This window comes from Gasterosteus aculeatus, chromosome 3 (assembly GCF_964276395.1).
Source record: "Gasterosteus aculeatus chromosome 3, fGasAcu3.hap1.1, whole genome shotgun sequence".
NCBI classification, from domain to species: domain Eukaryota; kingdom Metazoa; phylum Chordata; class Actinopteri; order Perciformes; family Gasterosteidae; genus Gasterosteus; species Gasterosteus aculeatus.
The window spans coordinates 4,738,270-4,750,086 of NC_135690.1; the positions used below are offsets into that span (position 1 = coordinate 4,738,270).

The 11,817-nt window shown below is 42.4% G+C and overlaps 1 protein-coding gene across 2 annotated transcripts; it reads right to left on the reverse strand.

The window, feature by feature from the left end:
* Positions 1-4,104: 4,104 nt before the first annotated feature.
* Positions 4,105-10,721, reverse strand: urod (uroporphyrinogen decarboxylase). 2 transcript variants are annotated; one of them, XM_040171764.2, is made up of 10 exons: positions 10,480-10,721; positions 9,448-9,560; positions 9,242-9,321; positions 8,662-8,724; positions 8,037-8,234; positions 7,788-7,949; positions 6,825-6,959; positions 6,343-6,443; positions 5,764-5,830; positions 4,105-5,080 (listed from the first exon to the last, which is right to left on the reverse strand). In XM_040171764.2, exons 1-10 carry the CDS (start codon positions 10,500-10,502, stop codon positions 4,916-4,918), a joined length of 1,107 nt encoding a protein of 368 aa, XP_040027698.2. In that variant the 5' UTR covers positions 10,503-10,721; the 3' UTR covers positions 4,105-4,915. The 2 variants fall into 2 exon arrangements, with proteins under 2 accessions (XP_040027698.2, XP_040027697.2); XM_040171763.2 differs by lacking the exon at positions 10,480-10,721 and adding an exon at positions 9,634-9,887.
* Positions 10,722-11,817: the final 1,096 nt, after the last annotated feature.

The window sequence follows — 11,817 nt, forward strand, 5'->3', positions numbered from 1 at the left end:
CAGCTGTTTGCATCTGCCTCCCTCCAGGATGGTAATAACGCCTATCAGTCTCTGTCACAGCGGATGTGCGTGTTTATTCATGCGTGTGGTCATTGAAAGATAAAGTGTTTGTGTGTGTGTGAGTGAGTCAGTTTTGGGGGGCGGTCACTGATAAAGCGCTGATAGTGTCCGTCCATGACAGATGATGTACAGCCTGCTGTCTCTGCAGGCAGATTGGATTTTCAGGGCTGCTGCTTTGCTGTGAGATGGACCTCCTTCAAACACACACACACACACACACATCCACCTGTTCAATGTCTTTACACAAAATAAGCACATAAAAGCCCGGACGCACGCACAAACACACATACAAACACACAATGAAACGAGTCAAGCAGGTACACACACGTACACGGGCACACAAACACACACTTACATATAACCCTTCTGCCAAAGCCTTAAAAAGCCTTGTGGAAATTGATAATTTCTAAAGACCATGGACTCATTGTTGCAACCTCTTTCTCACCCTCTCCGTCACACGAACACAGACACACACACAAAGCCTGTCACGTTGTTCACAGATGGCCGACTGACACACAACCCCAGCCTCCTCAGTCCTACCTGTCGACAATCAGCGCTGATTTTTGTTCATTTGTCCTTCGTATTTACGCAATAGGGGGCCACAACAAAAGCCTGTGTGTGTGTGTGTGTGTGTGTGGGGAGGGGGTTGTGTGTGTGCCTGTGTTTATGGTACTATAGCACCACAAAGGACAAAGATAAATGAATGGCGCCTTTTATTTGAGGGAGAAGTGCCTTTTCCAGCAGCCACATGTTAATTCAGCTGCTTTGTGTATTTCCGTATTTATTAATCACTCTGAGGCCCACGAGCTTCTCTTTAGTCTCACTTACTCAGAGGTTCGAATTCAACCCTCCGCCAGTGTGCTCAGAGGGCAAAGCGATAACGGATCTGCAAAAATCTCCAGCTCTTATTGTCAATAAACCTTCAGGTTTTTCATAAAAAGGTGCTAAATCTACAATAAACATTAAATGGATTATTAACCAAAGAACACTCGGGTGCCAAATTCCATTAATCCGCAGCTGAAAAGAGTCCCTAACCTGAGCACCACATCGCCCAGCTGCTTCAGCTCCTCATTGAGCCTATTTAACAACACTGTGTGCGGTTGTGACCTGCTTCTAAACATTTACGTCTTTGGCAGGAGAACAATCGCAGCGTGATTGGTTGGTCATCGTGGCGCAGGGGGCAGAGAGGGTGCGCTGGGAACCACAAGGTTGGTGGTTCGGGTCCTGGCTGCCCCATGTCGAAGTGTCCCTGAGCAAGACACCTAACCCCTAATTGCTCTCCGGGCTAAAATGTAAAAATAAAGCCATGGGTTAAAAATGCAATGGTCCACTAAATGACCTGTAATGTAATTTAAGTATAAAGTAGAGCATAGAAACGTAGCTTTATCTTTCAATGAAGAGCTTCCCTTTGGCTTCCAAAAAGGGTGTTACAAGAATGATATTATGTTGCTCAGTTATCAGGGACAAAATATTTATTTTGTACTTTCTGACATGGAATATACTTAATAGATCTCTGACTTATCCCTGAAAACACGACTTTTCCTTTCATTTGACATTAACATTTTTAATGTTATGGCTGTTTAGATGTTCAAATTCTTGTTTGTGAAATGTAAATTACATCATATTTCAAGACTCTTGTGCAGTTTTTGAGTGACAATGAATGAAATGCAGTTTGCAATCAAAAGGAAAAGGGAAATAGCCAAAATTAATTAACTAAAATAGTCTAAAATGCATTCCACACCGTTCAACCGCAGTGACAACAACACGGGTACCCAATCCAGTCGCGTGATGTTATGATTTTTTTCTGGAATCCTTCACAACAACATCGACAACCAAAACAACCGGCTTTACTGGAATCTGCTTATGCGACGCTGTGAGCCGCCTCGCGAGGAAAAACACAATCTGAGATTAACTCATCCGCGGCTCCTCATGTAAGGAGCTTCCACCGTGATTACAGTAATAATGCACATCAAGCCAAATTCTGTGTGAGGTTTTGTATTTCCCCCAAGTTGAGCAAATTGTTAAATTTCCCGTGGAGACAAAGGAACTGTACTCGAGGTATGTGATTGGACGCCGCTGCCTCCCACGCAGCGCTTCATTGGCTGTGGCGATGGCAGCGCTGTGGCGCCATGTTCCGATTGGTGAAGATGAAGACTGGCTTTGTCCTCAAATCACCTCACAAGTGTTTCCAACAGTTTCGAGTAACGGCAGCAGCACCCGTACGGTCCCAATTGATGACTTCCAGTCTTCAAGGTGCTTCTGAGGAAAAAAAGGTCCTGTTTTGGGAATTGTAAATGTACGGCTTTGAGAAGATGGAAGGCCGAAAACAGAGAGAACACATCTCGTTAAACTGGGCGGGACGTGATCTAGACACAACACAGCTCATCGGCTTAGGATGAGCTCCAGTGACTCGCTGTGAATATAAAGTGCTCCTAGAACACATTTCACTTTACAGATATCCCATCCACCACATTCACATGAGCCTAAAGTAACAATGGTGATCAGAGTCTGTCACATTTAAAAAAAATATACAGTAGGTTTAGAGAAATTACAGCCAAGGCGTCTTCATTTAGTGCCAACTAACAAGTACAATTGTTTTTGCAGTCATGTAACATCGGCAGACTGACACAAAAAGGATGCAAAATGTTTCTATTTTGTCTTCATGGTCCAAACCTGCCGCCTACGTTACCCACAATGCACTTGTGTTTATTCTAGTAAGGCCTCACGTAGCCTCCTCGACCCACCACTCTCACACGTCCCTCCTCTGATTGGTTGGATGCATCCAGAGGCCTTTTTTGCATTTGAGACGTGGTATGATGGTGAATTCAGCCTCTGAGAAGCTGGCGCACACACACACACACACACACACACACACACACACACACACACACGGTTTTTACTGTGTGGCAGCAAACAAGGTGATGATCTATAAGTGTGTGAAGGTCACACAGGAAAGGGAGGAAGTTCTCAAAAATGCTGCAAGATTATTCAGATAAGACGGTCTTCATTCATTGATCCATTATATTAAGTACTGATTTCTAAGATGTGATTTCTAATATCGGCCTAACCCTTTAATCTCAAGTGTTCCTGTCAGTCTCCTTTGTTTTAGAGCCCGGCGGTGACAGCAGAGGCGCTGATGTGTTCATTACAATACACTGTGTAGCTTTACAAACTAGGGTATAGTGCACCTGAATGCACATTGTCTACATTATGTAGAATGAAAAAGGAAACCTCTATGTTTCATCTGTGGTTTATGTAATGTAAGGTTGGATGTTGATATTTGTGTGTTTGAATAGTCATCACAATCATAAGGCTGATAGGACATTGGGTTGATTCCCTTGAAGTGTCGACTGGATGAGTAATTAAAACCTGCCGTCGTCGTGTACATATGCCATGAAAGCACTGTAATTGCATTTCTACAACACGGCTGCTGCTTATAGACTCAACGTAACCGGCTTTTGCTTCATCGTTGTCGCACCATGTGCGCTGTAGCATGGAACACTGTTTTTATTTTAAAGTACACAGCAGAGCCTCTTCTGTCACAGTCAGGCTTTAAAACAAAGGAGACTGACAGATGCCCTTAAGATTAAAGATCTTTAACCCAAAAGTAAATTTAAGACAAAAAATGTCCATAGAGTAGGGAGTGAGGAAACGTGCTTCCTGGGTGTTGTACTGTGAAAATAAAATAAAGTTAAAGCCAAAACTAAGGTGAGAGGAGATATGCAGTGTGAGAGTCTGTAAGGGCTTGAAATGCTGGAGATAGCGGCGGGACGGCACTTTGCTTCATCTCATCACCGTGACAACGTACAAAAACAATTGATGTGAAATTGAGGGTATTTATTTCACACTTTTGGCTCCCGGATATGAACCCCAGGTTCTTTCTTCAAGTCCACAAAACACACATGGATGTGATGAGCAAACTCCCATGATCCCCGTCGCCTGGAGGCCAAAGCTCTGGTCCCCCACTCAAAGCCAATTTGATATGAAAATTGATACAACTTGATTTGAAAAACTTATTTCAATCAGACAATAAAAACAGCAAGATAAACACGTGTGGCTTTTAATAAGCTGGAAACCTACGACAGAATGCTCAGGAAGCTTCCCATGTGACTCATTGGTGAAGGTAAAAACAAAGACAGTCTGACATCCTGTACAACGTGCACTTCATGAAAGATTTTAATTCTGTGTTGTGAGGGGGAATTAAACATCTTAATGCTGAGTTCCAGTTGCTGATTTAGTGGTTAAGATGTTGGATCATCAACCGCTACGTGCTGATAATTTCCATGACTTTCAAACTATCATTTGATAACTGCAGTGACGCCTCTCATCCTGGATCTGGTTCAGCAGCTTCGGTTTCTCACTTTGTGGACAAAGGCGCTAATCTCACTAATGAAGAGGTCCGTTTGGATTGAAGTTCACCACCATTAAGACCCAACAGGTGTGATGTTTATTGGTACGCGCCAGAGGGACATGATGGGTATTTTTATTCACAAAATGAATAGTTTCTATGACAAAAAAAGCTTTAACTCAAAAGGTCAAAGCTGTTTTTAAACATTTTGAATAGATCCGATATTAAAACAAATCCCACAATTTAAATGTGTTTGTTATGTGAATGTACTTGCAGAACCGAAACACATAATCTAATCCCGGCCAGATCAACGTATTGTAAGATGAAGAGAAAATCCTGTTTATCCTCAAAAATATACACTGGGGAATGTGGTAACTTTTTTCTTTTGGCGAAAAACAAAATAAGAACAGTGAAAAATGATTTAAAAACCAAATGTCTGAGAATGGCTTATCCAACTTCTCAAAACCGATGTAATGCTGAATGTTTTTAATAAAATGGTTCATTACACTACATTTGTTTGATGATGCGCTTAGAGTGCTGGTGCACGGCTTGGACGAAGGCGCCCACGTTCTCCGGGTCCATGTCGGGGTACAGGCCGTGGCCCAGGTTGGCGATGTAGCCCCTCGGGCCGAAGCCCTCCACCATCTTCTTCACAATCTCTGAAATGCGCTCCTGATGACGAAGAAGAGCGTTTCCATTAGTCTGAGCTCCACTAGAATCCTTGTCTAAGGCGACGTGCTGCACTCAAACTGAAACTCAAACAATCTAAGGAACCTCTGAGTGAGGAGTTATCGAAGGCCATAGAAATAAGATTCTTAGCATGCCAACAACAGCGCGTTGGGCTCTGTTGTTTCTTTTCTTTTCATTTCATTTCATGAAAATCATTGCAAAATGTTGATCTCACTCTGCTGAGAAAAGGTCTTATCGGAGAACAAACTGAAACCTACAAAGACCCGGTCCAGGCTCAGGGTCCAACATTACACCTGTGCAATTAAACGGAATCCCAATAGTCGAGGACATTAAAAGAAGAAATTGCTATTCTGATTTAGTCTCCAAATAAACAGAATACATTGTTCCTGTAGAAGCTCAATAGCATGGCTATTGGTGTCAAACAAGCCGAGCGGAGCTTTGTATTGCAATATCAGTGGCATGCAGAATCTATTTCACATTTAGATTTTATTATAATATATATATATATACACATATATTTATGTAGCTTTATTTCAAAGTATCAAACTGTCTAAGCTTGTTCGCTTTCTCCTCATTCCTCTTCTCTTCAAAATGCAGTTAATAGAGGCGCTTTTGAACCCACGGGGAAAGTCCCCGTACATGAGAGCGCCTGGAACAAAGTTTACCTTTGGAGCGTAGAGAGCACAAGGGTCCATGTTTCCCTGCAGGCTGACCTTCCCTCCTGTGCGCTCCCTAAATACACACACACACACAATCAGCACAGGGCCCACAGAGTAATCCTTTAACCAACAGGTTAAGTATGTGTTGTGCAGAGCAGGAAGCACAGACGTATGTTAGCTTAAGTCCTGCCCCCAGGGACCAATCAGGGACGAGAGGTGAGGTCACCAATGGTTAACTTCCTCTTCATGATTAGGGCAGTTCTATTTTGCTGCAGTCGGACCACGACGGAGGAATCTGAAGCTGTAGCTGTATCTGCCTTTGACCGGGGAGATCTGCGTATTGATCCTTTCCTTCCTGCTCACATTCCAGAGTTTCCCCATCAAACACTTTGACTCTTATGTCGATGGGCTGATGGGATGTGGCAGATTTAACAGACCTCGATGCAGAAAGGATATTCTAACACTGTAGTTAGCAGGTGAAGTTTGAATCTAGATTTCCATGTGATTCGATTTAGTGTTTTTTGTCCCATGCTGTTTCAGAACCACAACTTTTAACACAGTTATTAGAGAAGAGACTTGTGTTACCGTGCTGATTGAGGATCGATGGTCCAGTCCAGCCCGACCACCTCATAACGAGACTGAGACAGATCCTCCAGACTATAGTGAGCATCCTTTGCAAACACAATCTGGATGAGTGAAAAAGAGAGATTTTTATGAACTCTGATAAACCATTTCTGGTGAAATGCCGCCCTCGTCTGGTGATAAAGCAGATCAGCGTATATTTCAAAACAGACCACATAAATCCTTAATGATCCCTCCTGGGTAACAGTGATGTGGAAGCAACAGCGATGACAAGAATAGAACAGAGACCTGAAGCTAATATAGAACGTGATAATAACGAGAGCAGAACAAATGATGAGTCACAACAGAGACAAGTCGTTTGCATGATGAGCATCATGAGCCACCGACGTTCGAATCGATCGAAGAATAACACATGTTTAAGAGCATGGAATGTGTTTGTTGTGGATTCAAGCCCATTTATGTTTATGTGTGCTGCTGTCTCTCACCATGGGAACGTCCTTTCCTGCCTCCTTGAGTTTATCTTTGACGCAGCGAGCGATGTCCCGGAGGTAAGGAAGAGAGAACTCTTGGAACTCCGAGGGCCCCAGAATGCCGGCGTGAGACTCAAACACCTGCAGGGCCTGCACACGCACACGCACACACACACACACACACACACACACACACACACACACACACAGTTTTTATTCTGAGCAAGGGAGCAACATTAGTATTCACTGAGAGCTGCATCCATCAGATAAATCGAAGACCAGCACTGACTCCACTTCCATCTCAGTGTGGATCTCCACCTACTGAGGGACACATATTTCTCTTTAGCCACAAAATGCTACACTTTCATAGGCACGTTGCTAAATTTTGTCCGTCAGCATGTGGTGTAGAGGGAGTTTGTTAGAGGTTCTTGGCCGAAAGAAAGCTGCATTTCTATACAGCAATGAAACAAGCGGAGGGACTGAGCTGCAGCAACAAGAAAAGAATGACTTAAAGTCATGGCTGAACACCAATTCTGATTCTTCATGTTATTTGATCCATTGTTTATACAAAAATATTGACAGCAGCTTTGGCCGAACCTGAATGCGGCGCACTCTGCTGCTCTGACATCAGCTACGCTTCGTGGAAGAATCCAGGTTTGTGCTCTCCGGCTGTGCTACTCACTTGTGCTGATACTGAGAAGCAGTTTGTTTCTATAAACCGTGCTTGTCTGAGGCGCCACAATCAGCAAATAGTAATGGCAAAACTCACGCAAAGTGCTTGATATTAAATGTTATTGTTACTGTCAACAATTAGCTCCAAAAATATGTATGAAAACAGAGGATCTTTCTTTAAAACTTCAAAAACGGCTTGAATTTCCATCCGAGTTACCGTCTTAATGTTGTATGTGCATATATAGTATTTTTCCAAAGTCTTAAGCATCTGTGCCGATACTGAGAGACGGATTTGTTGGTTGTAACCTGAGCTCCAGCTGCCACTTGTCCCAGCAGATACTCCACTATCACATCGGTCAGCATCCTCAGCAGCATGTGGCTGGCCTCAGGATGTCTGTACAGCCAACTCTTCGCTTTAGAAAAAGTCCTGGAGCCTCCGCCTTCTATCATGTAGGACATCAGCGTCCACTGAAGGGAGAAACATCAGAGAGCAAGAATCACAACACGTCAGTGTTTCTCATACAACAACTCAATTGTGTCGGGGGCGTCTCTGACCGGAGCTCCAGTGAATCCTATGAGCGGCACTTTGCCCTCTATCTTGTGTCTGGTCAGCGTGATGGCTTTGAAGACGTAGCCCAGCTCTTTGGCCACGTCCACTTTGACCTGCAGGCGCTGCAGGTCCTCAGGCTCCTTCAGGGGGTCTGGGAACGTTGGGCCTTTACCTGCCACCATCTGGACATCCATACCCATCGCCTGGAGGGAGGAGAGGTGAAGGAAAGAAGGAATAAAGATAAACAGGCTTCTATTTGATATAGATAGACAGACAAAGCGAGTGTCTTTCTTGTATTAGCGGTGGTAATATGGTGGTAAACCTGGGAAAAGTTGCTCAGTCACTCTGTCTTTAATTACCAGGCGGGCTGACAGCTTGTAAGCACACAACACATTAATGAAGAATCTGTTTAAGATGCAGTAATATGTTTCGGCCACTAGAGGGGCAGAGAAACATCAGAACAATCTGACAGACAACCAACACATTACACTGGCCTTCAAGTAGCTATCGCTAACATGTTAGCAAACCGATAAGCGTGGCAGCAACACTCCCACATGCGACTGATTTTCCACCTGGTGACAGTTAGTAACTTTGTGGTCCGCGGGAATAAAAGCTGGAGCCGGTCTTTACCTGTGGGATCACCAGGATGTCAGAGAAGATGATGGCAGCATCGAAGGGGAAGCGTCTCAGAGGCTGAAAAGTTCAAAGAAGGACAACATTTAAAAAAGAAAACGAAATGGGAAAACATAAAATGTTTATTGCCTTCTAGTGGTAAACTTAAATTTCAAATTGAAGATTCAATTTAAAGTGTCATAAGTGATTCTTTGGCACATTGTAGTGTCTTCTTCTAAGCTGCTATCTAATGTACAAATGTATTGAGGCAAATAGCTTCGGATCCACATAACTGACCAATATGTGACTATGTGAAACTGTAACTTTTAGATTTAAAAAAGTGCATGTTCAAGTCCTGGGGTTTAATACCATTGGTATTCTGCTAAAAAACAATTGTTATTATTTGTATTATATATAGTTTTTAAAAAATATTTTATTTTTTAATTCCAGTAATTAAATTAATCACGTAATTTTTTTAATGCGTATTTGCATTCAGGAGATCTAAAATCTCATTGTGCTTGCACTTCTGTCCTGGAGGTTAATATTTTCAAACTATACAAACTATAAAGTATATAACTATAAAAAACATTGTCCTGACCTGTAGAGTGAGCTCGCAGCAGGCCTCTGGTGAACGACATGTCTCAAAGAAGTCCTTCCCCGCTCTGGTCTCACGAAACTCTGCAAATTAGATCAAACACCGACTCACTCGATGGAAAAGGACGAAGATGCAGATCGGAAGGCTTTCAATCACGGAAAGAAAGTTGTATCTCAGTGCCGAGAAGATGGGAGAACTGATCTCAGTACCTGGTAGGTATCTTCCAGCCTGCCTCATACACCAAACAGGGACATGTTCAGTTTCTTCTCCTCGTGCTGCTCGCAGGAATGTGTCGTTCTGGAGTTTGGGGAAGTCCTCTGGGCTGGTTGGCAAAAAATATCATCAGTCTTTTCTCTGACCTTAATGCCGCATCAAACATGAGTAGGAGAACCAACCTGCTACTAACGAGGATAACATCAACACAAGGCCCCCTGATGACTCCCATTTGTTATGCTATTCCCACCAATTTTACAAAGCTTAATTGTAGTACAGAGCGGGGTCCTCCACCAGCGTTCTAATCACCATGACCTGAGGGCTCCAACATGGCAGCAAGCGTCTGTTATCGAACACACAGGCAGACCGCTCCCTTTCCTCAGCTCAGTGAAGGAGATATGAGAGACACTCTTCTGTCCTCTTATCATCCTCCAGCAGCGGGACAACGGTTGAACGAGAGGCTGGTTTAAATGATGCTTCCTAACTGAATGATACACGCAATGTGACGTGAAGTGTCATTTGATTCCGTAAAAATGGCTTTCTTGTGACTTGAAAATGAATAAGCTATCAGAAAAAAATTGAATTATGAAGTGAATATCATTTTATATCAATTTAACAAATGCAGAACTGCTTCTAGACTTTCCATTTACATGAAATACAACTGGGACAACTCAGGAAAAGTTGTGATTTAATAATCTTCTGCTTTCATCCAGCAACGATTATGTGACATATGAGTTATTTCCACATGTGTTTTCTCACTAAATGCCACTATAGACGTTAAAAAAGTTAAAAAAATAACAAACAAACTAACTACTAACTTCTTGAATTTCTTTGAAGAATTATCCATATACCGAATTTATAAATAAAAATAAAAATTCGTTCAAGTTAATGATTGAGGAAATGTTTTCATAAGAATGACACAGGCAAGTGTCACAAAGTGTCACAACGTCACTCACCTAGCATGCACACTGCTAGCCTCAACCCTAATGTCGTGCTGTTGGTTTCAGGCTAACAACAGAGGTACTTACAGGATTAACGCGTCCTTGCTCATGTTGGCCGGGCTGAGGAGGGCAAAGGCTTTCTCAGGCGCTCCTGTGTCTCTCTCTAGAGATGTCAGTTGAGACCTGCGGCTCCTCAGCTCTTATTTAAACCTGATTGCACAACTTCTTCTGCGACAACACTCATTCAGTCCAGGGCGCGGCCATCTTGGAAGACCATGTGACCTAGCCAGGAAACCAGCCGCGCATTCAAAATAAAATAAAAATCTAATTTGTCAAGTGTTTGTTTTTCGTTTGTTACACGTGAAAATATATATATTTTTTAAATAGAATTGACATATTAATATTATTGTAAGAGATGAAAAATGTCATTATTATTTACAAAATGATATGGTTACAAATCATTTATAACTCGAAAAAACTATGTGTATAGGCACTGACCTTTGACCTTTGTTTAGCCGCTAATATTCTTTTTGCGCCAAGTACCCCTTGCATATGATGAATGATTTCAGACTTGATAAATGTATTAGAAACATGTTGCATATATTTAACATCTGTAATAATATTGAATGATAATTATCTCTCATGATAATATAATCGAAATAATTCCATTTCACACATCTCATTTTATTGAGTGTGGCCAGATAAACTGAGCCAAACTCCTTGTCCTTGTAATCTCACATACTTATTATTATTACGTACAGAAGTTTGGCACGCATCTCTTCCCACACCGTTGATCGGAATTGTCTAAGTAAAAAACAAAGGCGGCATTTCAAGACGCTTTAATTTGTAAAATGGATCAGAATGTCCTGCTTATCCCTGGGTGACACCTTGGGGATGTGTACCAGATCTGTATCAGTCTGAAGTGGAAATACTGTGTAACTATTGATTGTTTCCTTTTAAATTTAATCTGAAATTGACCAGATGTAGTCTTGTGATTCGAGATTTTGAGAGGCTTTCATTTTGGAATAGTACATCCGAATGTCCTGGTTATCTCCAAGCGACACCTTGGCGATGTGTACTATCAATCTGAATAGAAATTATCATGTAACTTCTGATTGTTCCCTTTTTAATCTAATTTGAAATTGAACTGAAGTGTTCATGTGAATTAGATTTTGAAGGAAGTTGGATGTTAAAGATGAAGTTTGCAAAGCAGCATTCCTGGCGTTGATTCTTATGGTTAACGACAACTGACTCTTGAACACTTTGTCCGATGGCTGCAGGAGTTCTTGGCTGCCCCCGACATGTGGAGTAGCGAGGAGGGGGGGGGGGGCGCTAACATGGCGCTAGCTAGCATTGCACTAGAAATAACAGGACCCAACTGATGACAAGGGGCTAAAACAGCCAGTGAAAATGGGTCATGTCTTT

What these genes read in the sequence shown, in the direction of transcription:
- urod (XM_040171763.2), bottom strand. Translation starts at nt 9,683, where the DNA reads ATGGGAGTCATCAGGGGGCCTTGTGTTGATGTTATCCTCGTTAGTAGC. An exon ending in AAGTGGCAGCTGGAGCTCAG is followed by an intron (nt 6,960 to 7,787) that starts GTTACAACCAAC and finishes GTGCGTGTGCAG; the next exon opens with GCCCTGCAGGTGTTTGAGTC. An exon ending in GTGCTCTCTACGCTCCAAAG is followed by an intron (nt 5,081 to 5,763) that starts GTAAACTTTGTT and finishes CTTCGTCATCAG; the next exon opens with GAGCGCATTTCAGAGATTGT.